General features: G+C 38.1%; 2 protein-coding genes across 13 annotated transcripts in view; one reads left to right on the top strand and one right to left on the bottom strand.

Moving 5' to 3' along the window:
• The window catches only part of CUNH2orf88 (chromosome unknown C2orf88 homolog), a 101282-nt gene extending 86171 nt beyond the window's left edge, over positions 1–15111 (top strand). For all 12 annotated transcript variants that reach the window (XM_069995659.1, XM_069995660.1, XM_069995657.1 and 9 more), the window contains one exon: positions 12366–15111. In XM_069995659.1, coding sequence (XP_069851760.1) covers positions 12522–12821 — 300 coding nt within the window. In that variant the 5' untranslated portion in view covers positions 12366–12521 and the 3' untranslated portion in view covers positions 12822–15111. The remainder of the gene's footprint in view (positions 1–12365) is intronic.
• A 788-nt stretch (positions 15112–15899) lies between these two features.
• Positions 15900–23622, bottom strand: part of Hibch (3-hydroxyisobutyryl-CoA hydrolase) — a 46134-nt gene continuing 38411 nt past the window's right edge. The window contains exons 13-14 of the mRNA XM_069995653.1: positions 20195–20228; positions 15900–17095 (exon numbers count right to left, since the gene is read on the bottom strand). Of these exons, the coding sequence (XP_069851754.1) occupies positions 16980–17095; positions 20195–20228 (150 nt within the window). The 3' untranslated portion in view covers positions 15900–16979. The remainder of the gene's footprint in view (positions 17096–20194; positions 20229–23622) is intronic.

Genomic DNA, 23622 nt, shown 5'->3' on the forward strand with positions numbered 1-23622 from the left:
TTTTATTTTTGGTTAAAAATGACAAAACCAAGTAGTCAAGAAGTTGAGAACTTGACTGAGAAAATGAGACCTTCACTATCACAATTCAGAAAAGGAATTACAATAATGTAAAATGTATGAATCAACCATATTAAAGTCTTTGAACTGTTGTAAAAAATAAACAATTAGTCGACCTCACTTATTGGAGCAAAATAAAACAAAGATATTCTTCCCAGTATCTTTCCTAATTATGACCTCAGTAAATTCTCATCTCATCCCACCTCCCAGCTTTTAATTTTATTTTGTTAGATTTTGAAGGCAAGTTCTGCTGAATACTGGTCCTGAACACACAGTTCAATACCCCATATAATCTAACCCGTTAAGGGATATTCTCAATGCAAGGTCTATTATCCACCCTGGGATTGTGTACTGAAATATAAAATATATTGATGTAAATATTTTTGAAAAATGTATTTTTGACTATTTTATATTTATGTAATGAGCCAGTTAAAAATGACCAAAAATAGTTTTATTGGATAATACCCAACATTAAATGTTGGATTTAATGCCTTCAACTAACAACAACACTAACTTTCCAACCTGAAATATTTTTAATATAGTCCAAAAGTTAACTTAGGACAGCTAATCCTGCCTACTTTCAAAGACTAAGCATGTAGTCTGCTAAAACACTTTTATTATGAAAGGCCAAATCATGCGTACCTTATTTGTTCTCCAATAGTGTAAAAGCTTAGGTTGTAGTTGACTTTCATGTCTACCAAGTATTTAGACAATTGCAATTATGAATAGAAGATGTGGAAGACAAAATTCCTCCGCTTTGGCTTTGACTTTAAGAATCATACTGCATGTATGGGGGGAGGTGCTGGGCATCAAAGCTTTATACTAGGAAAGCACCTACCGCTGAGCTGCATTCTGTGTCTTGCCTCACTTTTTAATTTATGATTAATCTTGAGGTTTTTGTGGGATAGAAACTACCGAGCTGAGATCTGATTAATTTGTGGTGATTAAATTAATAATTTACTGATTATTTAAATCTGATTAAATTACTATAGTTTTCTAATTGTGTTCTATTATGGTACCTGCATTGCTTTAAAATGTGACACACAGTTCCATTAGATAGTTACTGGAGCTGTTGATGGAATATATCAGTGATATTTTACCCAAGGCAGGACCTTGAAGATCAGGTTGACAGTGAGTCTAGGATAGTGACTCCAGACTTGTCTGGGACCCTGGAGTTCTGATCCATGGTGTATATCTGAGCCATAATGTATATCCTGCTGATGATCAAGGATTACAGTAATGAGGCCTGAGAAGGAGCTACTTTGGCTTAGAACATTTCCATTACTAGAAAGTGATCCCAAACGCTTTTCCAAGAAACCTTATCACCTCCCACCCAAAGGCCACTGTTATGGTTTCTAGTGATGGGCAGCACACCTTGAAATTCATTTAAATATGATATAACTTTCATATCTGGCTGACTGTATTTCTGAAATTCCTCCATATTGTCACATATATTAATTGTTCTTTTTATAATTGTTACATTTGGGGATTTTTCCAATAGGGAATTTTGCTTACCTATCGACAGGCATTTGGGTTGTTTGTTTCCAGTTTGGGCTATTTATGTTTAAAGCTGCTAATGGCATTGATACATGAGTTTCTTTTATAGGAATCTCTTTATTTTTTCTTAGACAAAGACCTAGAAAGGAAATGAGCAGTACACAGGGAAAGTACAATTTTGCTTAGAAACAGACAAATAGTAGTCCTTCACTGTATGCATGTATGCATATGTATATCCAATTTTAATAGGTATACAGTACTATCTTATGATTTTTTAATTTGTATTTCCCTAATGGCTCAAGATTAGTATCTTAGAACCAGGCATTTTTCATGTGCATATTTGCCATTCAAAGGGGTTCTTGGGTGAAATATTTATCTGCATCATTTGTATAGCTTTAAATAAAGGTTGTTTTCTAAATGTTTGCTTCTCTATTAGCACATGTGAATTATACTAAGGGGCTTCACTGCGCTATTTTCATACAGGTTTTCCTATCCCTCTGAATACAATGTAATGGGTTACCTTATTTCTCTGCATGCATATGAATGTTCTGATCATATTCAACCCTCACCCTCTGTCACCATGCTCACTGTTGTACACATCCAGCCCTTAACCCCACTTTACATCCGTGTCATTCATTTGGTTTTTAGGTCTGATTTCTGCATATATGCAAGAACTTGTCTTATTTTGTCTTATGTCTGAATCTGACTTATGTCACTTAATGTGATTTTCAGTTCCATCCACTTTCCTTCAGATTACTTAATTTCATTCTTCTTTATGGCTGAATAATACTCTATACTGTATATATACCACAATTCTTTATTCATCTTCTGATAAGCATTGGCGCTGAGTCCTAACTTGGCTATTGTATATAGTGTTGCCCTAAATATGGACGGCATATCATCATTGCATATGGACGTACATTTGTTTAGATATACAGATTCCCAGGAGTACAGATTCCCAGGCAGGTTTTTTTTTGAGGCTTTTTTTTTTTAAATTTTGTATCATTTTGTTTTTTAGTTTCTGAGGTTACATTCCCACTCAGTTTTCAGTGTTTATATATTCTAGGTATGTCATTTGTTGGATACCTGATTTGCAAAGTTTTAAAGTATTTGCTAATATTTTCATTCCCTTAACTGTTCTTTTTTGGAGAAAACATTTTTTTAATTCGGTTGAGTTTACTTTATTGATGTTTTCTTAAACCGTTTCATACTTTTGATGTCACATCTAGTGAATGTCTAACCCAAGATAATGAACATTTTGTGTGTGTTTTTTCTTGTGTTATGGTTTACCTTTTATAAGAATTTATTATCTCTACTGAGTTAATTTGTATATTAAGTACAGTTATCTCTCTGTCTGGGTAAGAAGTGTGTGCATAATTGAACCAAATGCAAACCAAACATACTTTAAAAATGTATTAAACACATTCAAATGTTTGTCTCACCATTATTCCATAAACAATACAATACATTGTACTTGGTACTGTAAATAATCTAGGGATAATTTAAAACACCATTTTATATAGAGAATTGAAGACTTGGACATCTCATGGGACCCAGGAGTCATTTAAAAACAAAAAAACAAAAAAAAGGAACAAGCCTGTAAGGTAGAGGTAGATGTTTTCACATGGATGGGACTACACAGATGTCCAGTTGTTTTATCTTATTTGTTGTAAAGATTATACATTTTTGTATTGAATTGCTACGTTTGTCAGAAATTGACCATACGTGTGTGAGTCCGTTTCTATATTGATTCTTTTACACAGATTCATGTCGGTAGTATCACATTGTCTTGACTTCTGAAGATTTTATATACTCATACTCTGCTCTTTCTCAAAATTGTTTTGGTCATCTTAGTTTCTTTGCATTTCATACTTTGGAATCATCATGTCGATAATGATAGCAAATTTTGCTGCAATTTTGATTGGAATTTGAGTTTATCAATACTATAAAACAACCTGCTGGAATTACATTAAATATGTACATCAATCTACACAGACTTGAATCCTGACATCTTGACATCTTAACAAATGTTCTTTACATTTTCTAAGTTAAAAAGTATTTTTCAGCTGGGTGAAGTTGGCTCATGCCTGTAATCCTAGCTACTCAGGAGGCTGAGTTCTGAGGATTTCAGTTCCATGCCAGCCCAGGCAGGAAAGTCTATGAGACTGTTATCTCCAATAAACCACTCAAAAAGGCCACTAGGGGTGCTATGGTCAAGTGGTAGAGCACTAGCCTTGAGCAGAAGATGCCTAAAGACAGCGCTCAGTTCAAGCCCCAGAACCAAATATATGTGTGTATGTGTGTGTGTGTGTGTGTGTGTGTGTGTGTGTGTGTACACACATGTACAATATATACAATTTATAGTGTAGTTTTTCATATACTTTGTTAAATTTAACATAGCAAATGGCTTTGTCTTTATTTTCCAATTACTTCATAAGTGTATAGAACTTCAGCTGAGTGTTGTTTTGTTAGGCATGAGGCTTGTACTCAGGGCTTACGCGCTGTCTCTGAGCTTTTTTTGCTCAAGACTAGCATGCTACTACTTTGAATCACAGTGCCACTTCCATTTTTTGAGTGGCTAATCAGAGATAAGATTCTCAAGGGGCTGGCTTCAAACGGAGATCCTCAGATCTCGCCTCCTGAATACCTAGAATTACAGTGTGAGCCACCAGCACCTACCTTGTATATCAACTTTATATTCTGAGATCTTGATAAAAAGTCATTATTTTAGGAATTTAGGGTTATAATCTTTAGGAGTTTTCTATATTATAATCAGGTCACCCACAAGTGAAGGCAGTTTTCCTCCTAATCTTATTTTTTTTGGGGGGGGGTCCGGTCGTGGGGCCTGAATTCTGGGCCTGGGTGCTGTCCCTCAGCTCTTCAGCTCAAGGCTAGCACTCTATCACTTAAGCCACAACGCCACTTCTGGCTTTTTTTTTTCTTTTTGCTTATATAGTGCTGAGGAATCGAACCCAGGGCCTCATGCATGCAAGGCAAGCGCTCTACCACTGAGCCACCTTCCCAGCCCCCTCCTAATCTTTAGGATCCTATTTATATACACTTCTGTTTTTTTTGTTTTCAGTCTTAAAGATTTGTAAATTTTCCCTATTTCCTTCCTTCTTAAGCAAAACTGGCATATTAGGTAGAAACCATGAGAATGAGTTGCCTTACTGAGGGAAAAAAAATGTTCAGTCTTTTACCACTGGAAAGCATTAGTTTGAAAACCCTTCTTCTAATGTGACTTTGCTGGAGATTTCTATCAATATTTGTTTAAGCAGATGTTTTCTCTGCTTCTACTGCAATGATAATCTGATTTTTATATTGACACGGTGAATTTTTTTTTACATTTTACTTTTTAGGCATAAGTACTTTTGTATTCTTGGTATAAATCTTAGGACTAGTTTTATCATTTAAATACTTGAGTCCATGTTTATGAGGAATACTGGTCTGTAAAGGTTTTTCTTACTCTGCCATTAGTCTTGGTAACAGAACACTCAGGGCTTCATATAGACTGAGTTTGGCTAAAATTGGTATGACTTTCTCCTTGTGTTTGACATAATTCTCTAGATAGCCATTGGGCCTTGAAGGATTTGGTGGAGTAAGATTTAAATTAAAATTTGTTAATTTAATTGATATTAGACTTTCTAATTTTCCTTGTGTCCACATCACAGTTTTGTAATGGTTGTTCATATTCTTCCAATGTATGTAAGATCAGTTCTAATATCATTTTTTCTCTTTGTAACTACACATTTTTGGTAATTCTCTTAATCAGTTTAGATAGAGATTTGTCTATTAGATTCATTTTTGGAGACAAGATCTCACTGTATAGCACAAGCTGACACTGAACTCTCAATCTTTCTGCCTCTATTTCCCAAATAGCATGTGCTACCAAGCCCAGCATACTGCATGTTGCTTTTTATTTCTTCTTTTGGTGCCAGTCCTGCAGCTTGAACTCAGGTCCTGGGTACTGTTCCTGGCCTTTTTGCTCAAAGCTAGTGCTCTACCACCTGAGTCACAGTTATATTTTCAGCTTTTTGCGGTTAATTGGAGGTAAAAATCACAAGGACTTTTCTGTCCAGGCTGGCTTTGAACTGTGATCCTCAGAACTCAGCCTCCTGAGAAGCTAGGATTACAGGCGTGAGCCACCAGTGCCGGCTTATCTTAAATTGTTTTAAACTTTTGTTCTTTCTGTTATAAACATTTAAAGATATTTTCTTGAGTGTAGTGTTCTATAAATGTCAATTAAATCACGTTGATCGTATTGTTTTTTAATTTACCCATTGGGTATGGTAGAAGTGTTAGCTCCTGCCTGTAATACTAGTTACTTGGGAGGCTGAGACCTGGAGGATTACTGTGCAAGCCCAGCCCAAGGCAGAGAAATTCAATTCTCAATTCAATTCTCAGAAAAGTATGTGAAAATCCATCTCCAATGAAGAAGCAGTTGTATTAGAGAGCTTCTGTCATACCAATTATGGCCGGAAGCAGAAAATAGGCAGATGATGCATGATCCAAGCACATTCCTGGGCAGGGAACGAGAACCTATCTCAAAAATAATCAGCAGCAGGGTGCCTACTTACCAAGTGCAAGACCTGAGTTGGAAACAAACCCTGTGAATTTCTTATTTTGTATTTATTGTTTCTGTTACTGAAAACAACATGCTGATGGGTTTGTTCCTTGAGTTCTGTAAACTTTGTTTTCATGTTTATAAAGTACACCTCTTTTAGACAGCAGACAGTCTATATTTAAGGTAAGTGTTACAGTCATGGAGAAACTGAACAGGAAATGCAGAGTCTTCACATATTTTTGACAGCATGCACCCAGAGACATTGTCTTAAACCCAGAAGGGTAGATTTGCTATAATTGAACCTATATTGGCATATCATGACCATCCAAAGTCCAATTTATACCTGTTCATTCTTGATTTTGGACAGTTCACAATGTTTACGGTATGGGGCTTTCAACTTGGAGCCTGGTGCTCATTTGGCTTGCTGGCTTGGTTGGCACTCTACCACTTGGGCTATAACTCCAGTTCTGCATTTTTTTTAAAGCTGCTACTTTGCAGATGGAGTCTAACAGACTTTCTTCCAGTGCTAAGCTTGAGCTGCAATCCTCTGGATATTAGTCTCCCAGTTGAAGTTGTAAGCATTGGCCACCATGTTGTGTTTTGTCACACACATAATGATGTATATCCATCATGTATACAGAATAGTTTCACTGCTCCCTCAATCATGTGCTGAACCTGGCCATCCCTCCCTCCCTGGCATCCAGTGTTTTGTCTTTTTCATAATGTCATGTAATTGGAATGATAATGTAGTCCTTTTAGACTGACAACTAAGAAAGCATTTAAAGTTCCTCCTTTAGTTTTCATGGGTAGGTAAGTTATTTCTTTTTAAGGCTACATACTATTCTGAAACTTACATGTACCATAGTTTATCCATTTGCCAACAGATGGACATCTTGGTTACTTCTAAATTTGAGCAATTACCGATACAGACATCTGAGTGTAAGGTTTTGCATGGACATGTTTTTGCTCATTAGAGTAAATATCAGGCAGTATTGGAGTATATTTAGTTATATGAAGAGTGTTTTGTTACACAGAAAATTGCCAAGCTGTCTTCTGAAGTGACACTTCTGCGTTCTCCCCAGCCATACATAAGAGTTCTGTGGCTTCACATCCTTACTAGCATTTGGTATTGGGTTCTGGATTTTGGCCATTCTAAGTTTATGGTGGTATCTCACTGTTATTTTAATTGTGCAGTTCCCTAATGACATATGATGTTATTTTTATATGCTTTTCATGTGTATGTCTTCCTCAGTGAGGCACCCATTTAGATCTTTTGCTCATTTTTTTTTTTTTTTTTTTTTTTTTTGTCGGTCGTGGGGCTTGAACTCTGGGCCTGAGCGCTGTCCCTCAGCTCTTCAGCTCAAGGCGAGCGCTCTACCACTTGAGCTACAGCGCCACTTCCGGTTTTCTGGTGGTTTATTGGAGATAGGAGTCTCACGGTCTCTCCTGCCCGGGCTGGCTTTGAACCGCGATCCTCAGATCTCAGCCTCCTGAGTAGCTAGGATTACAGGCGTGAGCCACCAGCGCCCGGCTCTTTTGCTCATTTTTAATCAAGTTCATATAATTATTGAATTTTAAGAGCTCTTCATATATGTGAATGACAATTCTTATCAAGTATGCTTTTAAAATATTTCTCCTAGTCTGACTTATCTTAATGCCTTGGAAGTGTCTTATGGAGTTTATTTCATAAATTACACCTTTGGTGTTGTACCTTAAAAGGATCACTAAACTCAGTTTTTTCTTTGCTGTGTTTGATAAAGGGTGCTGTTTTGGGGGGTGTGTGTGTGCGTGTGTGCGTGTGTGTGTGTGTTGCATGTGGATGTTTAGTGTTCATAGCATTTGTTGCAAAACCTCTTTTCTCCATTGTACAGCTTTGGCTGACAATCAGCTGACTATCTTTGTGTGGTCTGGATCTTATTGTTTAACAGTCTGACCATCATCTGCTTTTTTTTTTTTTTTTTTGTCGTTATGGGGCCTGAACTCTGGGCCTGGGCGCTGTCCCTTAGCTCTTCAGCTCAAGGCTAGTGCCCTACCACTTGAGCCACAGCACTACTTTTGGCTTTTCCTGCTGATGTGGTGCTGAGGAATCGAACCCAGGGCTTCATACATGCAAGGCAAGCACTCTACCACCTTCCCAGCCCCAATCATCATCTGCTTTTTAATTGGAAATAATCTTTTAATTGCAAGTTAGTCATCTTGCTGATTTTTGTCACATTTTCTTTCTTCTTATGTTCTTTCTTCTGGATTCAATGTATCTGTTTCTTCACCATTTTTAAGTCATACATTATCTCCTTACTGATTGCTCTATTTAATTTTTGGTAAATGCTTCCATATTTCAGAATGGATAAATCTGTAGATAAATGTTCACATTCACAAATCCCACCTTTTGCATTAGCCATTAGTGTAGACAGTAAATATTTCAGATACTGTATTAGATCTGAGTTTCTACTTTCATTATATAATTCCCATCCTCTAATGACATTCTTTACTTGTTCATTTTTGTGACCATTTTTTCTTTTATGTACTTGAATATATTAACTATTTTAATTAACATTTTTGTAAATTCTGTTACCAATGTTGGGTCATGGGGGGGGGTCTATTTGTAATCTTCAAATAGTCGTTAAGATTAAAATTTAATGTAGCCACTTAGGGTCCAGCACATCTTGACCAGTCACTCTCCATCCTTCTCCATCTCCCCCACCTCTTGCCCCTGGAGACACATCACATTTCAGGGAGTCCATTTATAGCTATTTTTCTTCCATGTGGATCCTCTTCTTCTCTACCTCAATAGCTAGAATTATAGGTGTGAGCCATTGGCGCCCAGCCTAACTAGCCATTTTTTTGCTTACTAGATGATGCACATTGTGATATTTTATATGAAGTCTGGATGGTCACCTTTGCTTAAATATACTGAGCTTTACACTGTGTTAGAGGAAGACTATGTCTGTCAGTCCACTGTGAGCCATAAATGACAGCTTGTTCTTGTAAATGAGGCTTTGAGTAGAAATTATGTCCACCTATTTATGTTTTTGCTTTTGTAGTTGTTGGTCAAGTACCATAAACTGAGTGACTATAAATAAATAAATTTATTTTTCAAAACTTATTTCCCAGCTGCAGGCTGGAAAATCCATCTAGTTAAGATACCATGGGGGGGGGGGGAAGGAATAGGATTGGGATGGGGGGGAGGGGGGAGGCTGGGAAGGGATGTGAAGGGTAAACAAAGGAGGAGGCTGCAATGCTTGGTAAGAAATGTATGCATTATCCTGCCCATGTAATTGTAACTCCTCTGTACAGTATGTTCACAAATAAAATTAAATTAAATTTAAAAAAAAAAACAACATTGAGGTACCACCTCACCCCAGTTAGAATGTCTAGAATCAAGAACTTTAATAACAACAGATGCTGGAGGGGATGTGGACAGAAGGGAACCTTACTGCATTGTTGGTGGGAGTGTAAACTTGTTCAACCACTTTGGAAAGCAGTATGGAGGTTCCTCAAGCTCCCCAATAACCCAGCAATCCCACTTTTGGGCATTTACCCAAATGTTCACAAACAAGACCACACTAAAGCTACCAGCACAACTATGTTTATTGCAGCATTATTTACCATAGCTAAGATATGGAACCAACCCAGATGCCCCTCAGTAGATGAATGGATCAAGAAAATGTGGTATATATATACACAATGGAATTCTATGCCTCCATCAGAAAGAATGACATTGCCCCATTTGTTAGGAAATGGAAAGGCTTGGAAAAAATTATATTAGGTGAAGTAAGCCATGCCCAAAGAAACATAGGTCCCATGGTTTCCCTTATTTGCAATATCTAGTATATGTCTAAGTCAAGCAGAAAAGGTCAGATAAGTTGATGTTAGGGAAATTAACCTTAAGATATATATTCAAATGTTTTTTTCTTTCATGCGATTGTTTCTAACACATTTATAAGATTATTTCTTTGTTACTTTGTATGTCCCTCCCCCACAGTATAACCCCTGCTTTCACTGTATTTCATGTTGGTATAATTTGTGGAGTGGAAGGGGAAAAAAATTGTTTAAATAAGGATACAGGTGGACCCATTGCAACAATGAGATGTACAAGTCGTTAGTTGAAAACAAACTTTGTGTGGGGGATAGGGGGAGGCTGGGAAGGAATGGGAAAGGGAAACAAAGGAGGAAGTTACAATGCTTGATAAGAAATGTACTCATTATCTTGCCCATGTAATTGTAACCCCTCTGTACAGTATTTTCACAATAAAAAGAAAGAAAGAGAAAAAAAAAAAAAAGACACCATAGATTCAGCATCAGTTGGTGTCCTGCTATGTTGTCACATGAGGGTGAGAGACTCCTCTGAACTTTCTTTTTTATAGACCCAGTGATCCTATAATGGCTTCCTAGAGGTTCCACCTCAAGTACTATCACATTAGAGATTAGGTTTCAGCCTTGGACCCTGAACAGCAGGGGATAAGCATTCAGTCTTCAGTAATATGGATCACAAGCCTAAGACATACACTATCTAACTCCTTAATACTTTCACAAACCCATCTCTTAAGGTGTCATATTTCCCTAGTAGTATTCTATTTTAGCTGGTCCTTAACTCCAAGGATTCAACAAGCACAATATAACTTTAAGCATCACTGTTCAACTCAAGTTCCAAACAGCTAACCTTCTGCAAGATCCTTACATATCCTTGTATTATGTATGCACATCCAATCATTATTCTGGATGACTTTTCTCCCTTAGTTTAGCTCTTGTCTCTTATAAATTCCACTTGCTGTCTGCTTCTACAACATAGCAGAATTGCCACTCTCTTTGTATTCAACTTCTCTGTGATAATGCTGGAAGATTACCTCAAACAAACATCCAGGATATTTACAGCTTATGTCTCCCGTCTCTAAGACACACTGTACATTGCTCGTGTTTCAGTGCCTGGAATACCTGCTGACATATTAGTTGATTATGGTAAGGGAGAAATCTGGCACTATTTGTATTGCTATGTAAAACCAAAAATCCTAGGAAAGAGCGTATTCTGATCATTCTCCCCACTGCCTTGTGTTTGACACTCATTGAATTCTCTAATCTTTCGTGTTATTCATGCCCAGTTCCTTAACTACCCCTCACAGTACAGAACAGATATGATGGTAAGTCACCACATGCGGGGCTACACAATCAGACAGTCCTCATCTCCAAGTTGCTGAGTCTCATAAACAAGACAGACCACCCACATTCCTTGTTCCCTTTTGAAATCCATTTCTGAAAGCTGAAACATAAAGCAGGGTGTGCAGAACTAAAGGTTATTAAAAGCCTTCTCTATTATCCTTATTAGACAGCGATAGCGGCCAGATCTACTATTGTGAGAAAGAAAATGGGGGAAGAATTTATAGAAAAAAGTATACCTGACAAAGGTTGCCTTTCCAAGTCTTAATTACAAACCATTAAAAATGAATTCGGCTTATGCTGTCTTTGGCCATCTAAAGGTCAGAGAATTCAAAAACAAATTTTATGAATCTTCAGAATTATACCTGAAACTCAAAAAGTAAGATATTAATTGGTGACTATAACCTCACACCCTCTCTCAAATGGCTAGTGGTCCCTACAGTGAAATTGCTCTGTGAGGCTTTATCCTTAAGTCCTAGCTTTAAACAAGTTTGGTCAATAACACCTTGGCAGCCTAGGAGTCACATCCACTCTGATCAAATCAGGGTAGGGATGCTATTTAGGAGGAGAAACCTGCAACATAAACCATCATTCTCTGCTAAAGCAAGTGGTAAATATTCAACCAGAGAATAAAACCAGATTTTTAATAGGCCATAATGTGCTGGCTCACAGGATATATGGCAGAAGCACATTTTGCTCTGCCTGTTTCTTGTCACATTCAAGATCAGCATCAGCAAACGTTTCCTATAAAGGGCTAGAAGTATTTTATGCTTTGTGCACCACAGCCTATTCAATTCTGCCATTGTCAGCATGTTTATACACAACATAGAAACGGTGGTGTTCTGACAGTTCCACAGGAACCTAGAATTTGGTCCAACAGTGATGTATCTGGTCCTGTGATGCCTGCTATAAATAAGTGTAGATAATTAAAAAGGCTGAAAATATGTTTTCATATTTTGTAAACTGGCAAGTGAAATGAACTTGGTTTTCACACCATGAATCATATTTTGCATTCTATGTTATACTATCTCCACACATTAATGAATCATATTTTACCTTCTATAACTCCAAAATGAAAACTCCCTTCTCTCAACAGGTAAATACCACACGGGAATAGTGAGAGGGACAGTGATTATCGACGTGGCCTGGTCAACATCGAGTGAAGGTCCCCTCGTTGTTTTCCAGTGATGCTGCAGAAGTAGTCTTTGCCAGTACTTCTTTCCTTCATTCAGCCAGAGCTCTTCATACCACCATGGGCTGCATGAAATCAAAGCAAACCTTCCCATTTCCTACCACACTGGAGAATGAGAAGCGACATGAGAGTGAAGAAAACTTTATACCAGAAGAGAGACTTCTACCTAAGATACCCTCTCCAGATATCACCCAAACAGCTGAGAAGGAAGTTCCACCACCGAATACTACGATCCTTGAATATGCAGAGTCCCTAGCCAAGGAGATCATGGAGGACGCTGTGAATCAATGGGCAAGCAATAACACCAAGTACTGCGACATCCCATACATTGAGAATGACAGCTCTGACACTGCAGGATGACAGAACTTTCCTGAACTTTGCATATAGCTGGTGCTAGTTTAAATACATGAGGCAAAAGCAAATGTTGGTGTGAATAAGTACAAATAAGTCTATCTAGATGTAAAAATGGGTGAAGAATGCCACAAGTGTAGGAATAACTAAGAAGAAATGTGTTTTAAGCAGTTCTCTATTAATGGCAATACCCATTGCACCTGGGGTCACAGGCTGGACAGAGGCCCTGTGTCTCAGTAATTAGCTGTAATGCCATAGCACATCTTCCCCATGCAGTAATGTGATCACCAAAGAGAAATAAGTGCCCAAGTTCCAAATGGCTGTTTTAATAGATTTTGTTGTGGTGGTGGTTGTTGTTGATTGTGGAGCCTGATCTCTGGGCCTGGGCGCTGTCCCTCAGCATTTCAGCTCAAGGCTAGCACTTGTACCACTTGAGCCACAGCACCTCTTTTGGCTTTTTCTGCTGATGTGGTACTGAGGAATAGAATCCAGGGCCTCATGCAGGCGAGGCAAGCACTCTGCCACTGAGCCACCTTCCCAGCCCCTTACTGGATTATTTTTTTAATGAGTATTTCTTTTATACCCCCTAAAAACCGCCCCTTTTTTTTTTCTGAACACCTTGGCAAGCGAATGGCTCTCAAGTCACAGTGATCTACATGTGTCTTGTTGGTTAAAACTAACTGGGTTAAGGATTCCCAGGTCTTTACATCTACAACCCAGGATTAGAAAGTGACCACAGTACCATCAGGGCCACTTGACCTCTGTTCTTAAGCATACTGCCATCTTGAACCCCATGCCATAAATAGAACAAGAATAGGAGAGATTAGACTTTGCCATCTTAAAAAGATAAAATTATTAGAAGCCATTACATGCTGTATTGCATTGAATTAGGCCCCTTTTATAAATACCAATTCAGTAAATCTCAAAAATAACAGAAGCCTAGTGTGTAGGCATAAAGCAGAGAGTGGGGTTAAGGTTAACTGTGTGAGGCTTTACTGACAGAGATGCTGCTGTAAAGGGAACTCATGCCCAGTTTTGTGATGCAGTCACTTGCTACATAACTATGGGGAGCTGACAGATTTGTAGCTTATTATAAAATAGAGCACTCCTCTCTAAAGGAAATGTGTTTTCAGTGGTAATACTTGCCATAGGGTATTTTTAGCCATATGTTATAGAATTTTCATAATTTCAAGCACCTTTTTTAAAGTACTACTTAAAGATCAACAGCAACAGAAGACTGGATGAGATGAAAAACATTGAAAAGACAAAACATATAGGAAAGAAGGAACTAAGATAGGTAAAAGGAACTGAGCCTCTAGAATGATTTTTTCCATCAAGATTGTTGGAAAGGCAGCTAAGCCCAATTTATGTTTGATACTTTTATAAAGGTGTAACCTACCAGTGTCATTGATAACTAAAAGCAGGTGGAGAAAGGCTGTGGATCTCTAAAAGCAGAGATTAAATATGCTTTTTGACTTTGTAAGCAGGTAGAAAAAGCTACCTCTAATTTTAACAATACTCTGACACCCACAATCAAATAGAGCAAATTCTCCAACAAAAAGATAATTAAAATAAGCAGCATGCCATCTTCCAGCTGTGCTTGGACACCTGATCAATTTTAATTTTCCTGTACCACAGGATTTGCAATCTAGAAACATGTATAGAAACATGTATAGAAGAGGCCCACTCACTCTCATTCATACTAGGATCTGAGTTTTAAGGCTAAGTGCAGAAAGTTTTCCATTAAAAACAAAACAGATTTTTCTAGATCATGAGTGGAAGATTTAAGGTGGTGAATGTTTATACTAATTACTCAGACAAAAACCTAGGTTATGTTGCTTTTCATTCATCTTATTTCATGACACTTGTTGCCAAGTCATTCAAATACATTCAAAATACTTCAGGGAGAACACAAAAGCCATATAAAGCAATATGCCACACTAAGGTTCTCGGCATACATAGGGACCAATACTCGTGGGTTAGGGTTATATCTAAATATTTAACTTGATTTTCCCTCATTGCTCTGTGCCCCTATTTTCTGGAAGTGAGTCAGGTTGTTACCTAGCTAGAGTTCTAAATCTCTCCAGCCACCTCTCCCAGCAACTGTGGCGAAACACTTTTACCAAAACAGCCACCACCCCTTTCCCTGCACCATTTATTAATGGAGTATGATGTGTATATGTTCCAGGAGACTTTAAGCAGAGTTAGTAGATAAACCAGGTGGGGAGAAAAAATAGCTGAATGAAAATGTATAACACAGCTGACAGTTATTAAGGTAGGTTGGCCTATAACTAGTATTCTTAAATATCTTTATATTCAAATATTGGCTTTACTTCACTTTGAAGATCTTTCATGTTCAAGGAAGAGAATAATACAGAAGAGAGGGGAGACCTGAAAAATGGAATACTGAAAGAATTACTAGTTTACTAGAAAGGGAAACATTAGTGAAGGGCAGAGGAAATTACTAGCACAACCTCCAGATTGGAAGCAGGTCTTCAGAAAATACATGTGCCAATTCCTAATACCAATCCAAAACCAAGACATTCACTGCTGCCTTCCACACTTGCCTCTCTCGTAACTGAACTACAAGCCTGTGACCCTAGAATTTCCCCCTTTTTGTTGCCTTACTAGTTGTTTGCAATCTGTGTATGGTTATTAGCACTTAAAGCACAATTTAAAAGGGGACAATAATGATTACCATCTTAGTTCCAAAGGAATAATTTGTGTCAAATTGCCTTTTGAGTACGAAAAATAAACACAGGACTAAAATGGGGTTCATTTTGTACTCAATATCACCGGCAGTTCATAAAATGAGGCAGAAATATTTGCTTCCATATTACATGATCTTAAAGCCAAAAGTTAGAGATGTTACCTATGCCAAAAAAACAAGTAATTTTAAAACAAATTTCTAATAGAGTTTTTAATCAAACCGCCTTCCATCACTGGCTCTAAGAAACTACCTGCATCTTGATTTACAAAACACAAATATTATTAGCAAATTCTCTTCCCTGTTAGTGATGAAGTAGTATTATTTTTTCCAAATACTTTGTCACCTTTTTTGAAACTGCACAATAAATCCAGTTGCAATTAGCTATGAGTTTCTCATTTAATTGATGCAAATTCTTTTCAATATTTTATACAAAGACATTTTTAACATAAAAGACTTAACAGTCTATATTAAGTATGAAGTGAATAGAAACCAAATATATAATAATAATTAAATAGGCTAATTTATGAGCCTTGAAAATATAAATATGTCCAATATTGTTGGCATTTTATTCCAGACATGTTCCTGAATTTTTTGGAAGAAAAGTCCTCATGACAAATAGATTAGGAATGGGGAAAATTCAAAACAAAAGTGATGGGCTGCCATCTTCCCTCTATGAGAAGGTGCAGGATATAATCTCTGATGCCCTTTCCAGATCTCATGGCTTTTTGTAAACTTATTCTTGCCTAGAACTTCAAGGTCTTTTCCCCTGGAACTCCATCAAATTTCTTAGATGGCTTACACACACTTTTCTGCCAACAGTACCAGTTATTGAAGATACTTACATTTTAAACTGTTTTGAATTTTCTCAAGTAAAAATTTAATGTAAAGGCCAAGGCTGAATTTATACATTGGATAGATTAATTACATGAACCCTCCCCTCTCTTGTAATTCAATTATTTCATACATACATACAAGAAGGAAATTCTATGAGACATTTTAACATTCTCCCCCCGAATCCCAGGGTTTTTATTTTTTATCATTTATACTGAAACCACTACTGAAAGGCAAATATGAAGCTTCCATTTCAGTTAGATATCTCTAGAGACCTTCAAAATTTCCCCTTTTCTAAAATGGATTGGCAAACTGACAATGATAAAACAGATGGTATTTCAGGTGCTACAGGCCATATAGCCTGTGTTGTAACTGCTTGACTCAAAGCAGCCTGTAAACTAAGTACAGCTATGTTTCAATAAAGCCTTCTGAACACTGATATCTGAAATTACTCTGACTTTTCACATGTCATGAAATACCTTTGATTTCTTTTCTCAACGATATAAAAGTAGAGCAGCCATTGCTAACTTTTAGGCTATATAAAAATAGGCACCAAGCCAGATTTGGCCCAGGTGGTGTAGTTTGCCAACCCATGCTACCAAATATATCTTAAAACATCAGCTACCTCAGAGTTTCAAATCATTGCTTCCCAGAGATTTAAAATAATTATTCACATCTTCATCGGTAACTTCTTTTAGATCAGCTGGTTTCCACTTTGGACTCTGGTCTTTATCAATTAAAACTGTCAAAAGAAGAAAAAGATACTAGCACATTTCCTTCTGGTGTGATCATATTTTAATTGCTGAGTTGACAAAAACCTGTCTTTTACTAGGTATACTTTTCTATAGCACTTTTTTCTGTAAAGTTATGGTTTTCTACATGATCCGTTTTTCTTTTAAATTAAACCTTCAAAGAATTTGTTCAGCTAGCCATATTCTTTGATGAACAGTGAGGGTATTTCTCACCTTCTGAGCTTCACATCTCTAGCTTTAATAGAAGCTAGATTAATAGAGTTCTTTGAACATTCTTCTTCCTTCTTCAAAGAAAATCACTAATGAAACCTCCATGTTACAAACAGCTAAAAATCAGCACTGGCATAGTTGAAACAGAAAGCCAGGGAGGAGGTCCAGTCCTTCTTTGGGAAGAAAATTAATCACTGAAGGTAGAAGGGAACTTTGTGCTTAATTAAATGTAGATACTGCTGTTCTGCTGAATCCTCTAGTTCAGACAGCTCTAAATTTAAAAAAATCAGAGCTCTGACAGGTTATCATGCAACCTTCTACTTCTCCTGTTACCACATAGTCATCACTGAGTGAAGCCACCTAATATTCCCAGAGGATGGAAAGTATGAGGCAATCTGTAACCTCCTCTTAAAAAATAGAGTCTCATACCCATTTCCTGGCTGCAATACTATAGTTCTGGTGCACACTGTAGTTATGTAAGTGTTATTTGGGGAAGTGGGTACAGGGCATGCAGGATTTTATTATTTTTACAAGTGCATATGAATCTACAGTTAAACAATTTTCAAACCATGGTGCTCAACGTTTATAATATGCATAATTTTAATGAAGAATAAAAATAACTCTGGATAACTGTAAAAATCCAATTTAAGTATTAAATGGCTAAATAAGGAGCAGTCTGGAAAACAACGAAGAAGGCTACCTTGTTAGGAGGAAGAAAAGAACCTTTATGTAAATGTGGAAATTAGAGAGGTGTTTTGTTTTGGGTGGTGTTTTTGTTTTTCTGTTTTTGAGGTGATGTGTCTCTACCTTTCCTAGACTGGTCTCAAACTATCTCCCAAGTAGGATGGACTATAGACATGCATACTGGATAGCTTTAAGGTTTGGCTGTCTACTATGGGACTCCAGAATCCAATCAGTGGTATCTTAAACACCAGTGTTCTGATCCATAACCAATTTCATTCCCTAGCTATTGTAAATTTATAATGGTGCATTCTTTCCATGTCATTCTCTTCCCTTTTAAGCTTTCTGGCCAATATTATCTGCCTCCTTGAGATGCCACCAAAGGAAACAGAAAAGACTATTACTCAAATCTGTACTAGTTCCTCTTAAGCTAACCAAAGTTTTTGCTTAGAAGAACATAACAAATTCTTGCCATGTAGGCAGCTCGGGTTTTTCAGAAGGTCTCCTGAGATCCCCAGACTTCATTTGTTAGCTACTGAGCTCTACTTAAAATCATCCATTTTATTTTCTTTCACAACTAGAAAGAGTTTAATTCTAAATAGTAAGCCTAAGATATTTAATAACCATTTCCCTAATCTACCTACTTATTTTATTTAATTTGCTGAATTTTTTTTTTGGCGGGGGGAGTCGGTCGTGGGGCTTGAACCATCTGGGCTTGGGCGCTGTCCCTGCGCTCTTCAGCTCAAGGCGAGCACTCTACGGCTTGAGCCACAGCGCCACTTCTGGTTTTCTAGTGGTTTATTGAAGATAAGAGTCTCACGGACTTTCCTGCCAGGGCTGGCTTTGAACTGCGATCCTCAGATCTCAGCCTCCTGAGTAGCTAGGATTACAGGCATGAGCCACCGGCACCCAGCTTTGAAATATTTTTATAGATAGCAAGAACACTAAACATTTGTCCCAGAGCAGATACTGCTTTCTAAATAAGAGGCTTTGTTAAAGAGGAGGCTTCATACGTTTATTAAAAATGTAGCTAGGTGTGGTGTATTTACTTGTAATTCCAGCACTTAGAAGGCTGAGGTAGGGAGATCAGCTCAAGACCAGCTGGATTACATAGTGAGACACTGATTCAATCATTTTTAGACTTTTTTAAAAATTTGAGTTTAAAAAACAATAGCTTGATAAAGTTTATGATCTAGCACTCAAATGCTGCTCGAGTTCAACTCTTTTTTCCTTAAATATATATTCTAAAAATATAAAATGTTTTTAGATAGATACACTCTCACAATAAATGATCATGATAGTGCATCTTCAACAAAACCAAATTTGTGCACAGTCTTTCTAAAATCAGAGGTTTAGGTTCCAGTACAGCAAGAATGTTCAGTGAGTTAGTAAGGAAAATATATGTTACTCTGTTTCTAAAAAAAGTGGAACCATCTGTTCTGATTCAATAACATGTGCTTTATAAAAGGATTTGACCCCAGTTCTTATTTATGATATTATATCATGCCAGAAATTAGGACAATTGTGAGTGTTTACTAAAGCTTAGGGTTCAGAACATAACCTCTTATTCAGATAAAAACATATTTCTAGCTGGGCACTGGTGGCTCATGACTGTAATCCTAGCTACTCAGGAAGCTGAGATCTGAGGATCATGGTTCAAAACCAGCCACTCAGGAAAGTCTGTGAGACTTTTATCTCCAATTAAGCACCAGAAAACCAGAATTAGTGCTGTGGCACTCAAATTGGTGCTAGAGTGCTAGCCTAGTTCAAGCACCATGACCAACAACAGTAACAAATTTCTAGGGCAGAGGTGTGCGACAGTGGTAGAGCGCTTGCCTAGCAAGTCTAAACTCTAGCACCAATCTCTAGGACCACAAAAAGAAATATAAAAGTATATCTAGTGACTGGTACCAGTGGCTCATGCCTATAATCCTAGCTACTCAGGAGTCTGAGATCTGATTTGTGGTTCAAAGCCAACCTGGGCAGGAAAGTCCATGAAACTTTTATCTCTCACCATAAAAGACAGGAAGTGGAGCTGTGGCCCAGGTAGTGCAGTGCTAAACTTGAGCAAAAGCTCAGGGACGGTGCTTAGGCCTTGAGTTTGAGTCCCAGGACTGCCATTTAAAAAAATGTGCTCTTTAGTTATATATTCACAAACCCTGATAGCCAAGCAAGACTTATAGTTATTTGTCACTCACCAGCTCTAACACCTTCATGAAAGTCATGATTTGCCTGAAAAAAAATTGAGATTAAATGGGTCAATCTCATTCTTGGTGCTCTCCCCCTTCTGCGCCCCCACCCTCACTCCCGCCTCGCCCCATGTTCGCCTCTCACTTCCATGACCTGAACTGTGACATCCAGAGCCTGGACTACTTCCTACTCTTTTTCCCTTCAAGTGTGTCCACTCGGCGTATTCTTGATCCTCCTGAGGCTGCTGCTCCTATGGCTCCCACCTGTGCAGGCTTCACTTCCCATCTATTACACAGTCACTTTCCATAGAAATTGTCACCTTCTGCAAACCTTTCCCTTTTACTCTATCCTAGCAAAATCCTTGTACTAGCTGAGTACCAGAGATTTCATTTAAAACAAACGACCCACAACCCATCATCTCTCCCTAGTCCTCAAAGCAACCATTTATTTTCTACTTTCTCAGATTCTGCCCAGGTGCACATTCTTACTATGTTATCATATAATGACTGGTGAGTCATCCATTAACAAAAGGAAGTCCTCTGATGTGAAAATCCTACACGCACCACTAAAACACCTGCCACCGACCCTGGCCATTTGACTACGTGGGAGGAGATTACACTCCCTCCCGTCTCAAAGACCAGGCCCTGTTGCAGATCCCCTTGTGCCGTCTTGGGAACTCTTCTTGATAAGACAATAATGTCTCAGTTCTTTGGACATTATGAATGGAGTCAGCATAATTGAATGGCTGAGTATACACAGTTCAAATGTCTAAGTTCCATGCCTGTTGTACTGCAAGTCACTATGTTGCCTTGGTTAGTAATTTCTCTAACCCTGTTTCTTCATATGAGTAGCACTATCAATACACCCATCATAGGGTTTTAAACCATGAGGCAGCACAGACTGATTATGTGCTTAGTGTTAACTATTACAATCTTTTTCTCTATTGGATTATTTCCAGTCATTTATAAACATGCTGTAGTATCTTTGATCTTTGTGTACCTGCTGTCTGCCCTTCCTCTTTCACCTCTTGCCTACTTACATCCTCTTCAACTCACTGAAGTCTAACTTGGACCCCAGAGCTTCAATGTCATCAAACTTAAAGGATACTTCCCAACCTTACTTGCCAAGCATTTTGCAATATTTGACACTATTTATTCACTACATTCCCCTCCAAACATTATGCTGTTGCCAGAACTTGTCTCGGCAAAAGCTTTAAACCCCCAGCCGTAAGCCTCTCTCATTTGTGTGACTTCATGCTCTTCTGATTCTTCTACCTGTCCTTTTGTTTTCTCTTCCCATTTTACTCTCTGTTCCTCACTTCAATAGGATAGACTTAGATTTCTCCCAGGCCTACATCTGAAATTTGCCTTCTGTATGATCATATCCAGACAGTGCTAACGCAACTGCCATATTGATGGCGTCTGGTCTAGTGTAAGATCAAAGCACGCCTGCTCAACACCAAGTCATGTCTGCTCAACACCATGTCATGTCTTCTCATTTTACACAGAACAGAACTTTCAGTCTTACACATCAGGGCCCTATGTGTCCCACAGGGACCTTGCCCATACTGTTTGCTTGGATTCCAGCTCTCACCACCATATCCCCTCCATTCTTCTCAACACCATGTCATGTCTTCTCATTTTACACAGAACAGAACTTTCAGTCTTACACATCAGGGCCCTATGTGTCCCACAGGGACCTTGCCCATACTGTTTGCTTGGATTCCAGCTCTCACCACCATATCTCCTCCATTCTTCTCCCAGAAGCTCTGCAGTTCCAGGCACTGGCAGGCATTCCTGCCTCAAAACTCTGTCCTGCAGTTCCCTCCACCAGCTCTGAAACTTGCCTATTTCACTTCCTATTTCTTTTCATCTTCAAAGAACTTTAGTGATGGTCTTTGTGAACATCAAAATCTTAGTGATGATAGTAATATGTCAGTTTTCTTTCAAGCTATTGTTAGCCCTGCAACGTATTTATTTGTTGGGTTAATAAATTCTTTTCAAGAGCTCTTTTTTAAAGAGGGGGAGGTGTTTAACTACCTTCAGACTTAAGTCTGAGCCAAGCTCCAAGCTCCAACTCCTAAATGAATCCTTTCCTTCCTATCAATCCTCATATCCTATCAATTCTATCTCAGACATGTGCCTCATATCCATTGACTCATGTCCTTTGGCACCATGATATTCAACACCACTTCTAGCTCACACTTAGGTCACTGCAGCACACTCCTATCTGGTCTCTACATCCACTCTTAAACCCCTCCTGCCCTGTCTCTACTTGGCAGCAATAATTATCTACTTAAAAATGCAATCAAGTCAAATGGAAAAAATTAAACCATCTCCTCCTTAAAACCCCCAAAGCTACTCCATATTCTCACTTCTCATCTGTCAGGTCACAGGTGAGGTAGTGTCTCACAGCTATCAACGCTATAATTTTATATCCGGTTTCCCCTTTGCCTCCTCAGCTTCCTCCAGCCTCTGTGATTCTCTTATTTCCAAGCTGTATGCGTCTTTAAGAATAATATATAGTTATTTCATGTATTTACAGTCTCAGTAAATAGAACTCCATGAAAAAAAGGATTGGGCCTCTCTATTCCAACAACATAAGCCCAATAAGAAGGCACCTGCCATGTAGTAACATCTGTGAGAGGGAAGTGAATTGGTCTATCTCAGCAGTGCACTAAAAGCACAGTCAATAAACTCCATGAGGCTCACAGGCTACTGGCTAATGATTATCAAGTTTACATGCCTTGTTTCTGCCTCACAATAGTTGAACAACCTCCGTTTCCTCATCTGTGAAACATAACAGTATCCATTTTCACAGACTTAATAGAGTGACTACCAGTAAATGCTCATAACAAACACTTAATAGAGCATTTTCATGGACATCCTCCAAGGGGTGACTTTCAGACATGGCTTATGAGAGCTTTACTTCTACCCAGATGTACTTTTCGTATCTTAATAAGTATTTTGAAGACATTAAATCCATTAAAAATCTCTGATTTCTGATTATTAAATCAAATATTCCTCTTTGGTGTTGTTTATTAATATAAATAATGTGATGCTTTTCAAAGGCTCTACCATACACGATGGTATGTCTTTGGAAAGTTTAACGTGTAGAAAAAGAAATGTTTCATGTGCATTTATTGTGCATTTATTGAATATGTATAAAATATGCTAATAACTATTATTCCTCTTTTTAACAATGAACTCAGATTTCGAGCACTTATGCTCCTTTGCCTATATTTTTTTTAAGTTTGTTTGTTTGTTTTTTGGGGTCCGGTCGTGGGGCCTGAACTCTGGGCCTGGCCGCTGTCCCTCAGCTCTTCAGCTCAAGGCTAGCACTCTACCACTTGAGCCACAGCGCCACTTCCAGCGTTTTTCTTTTTGCTTATGTGGTGCTGAGGAATTGAACCCAGGGCCTCAGGCATGCAAGGCAA

This window comes from Dipodomys merriami, unplaced genomic scaffold, assembly GCF_024711535.1.
Source record: "Dipodomys merriami isolate MVZ:Mamm:240054 unplaced genomic scaffold, mDipMer1.0.p SCAF_49, whole genome shotgun sequence".
Lineage (NCBI taxonomy): Eukaryota > Metazoa > Chordata > Mammalia > Rodentia > Heteromyidae > Dipodomys > Dipodomys merriami.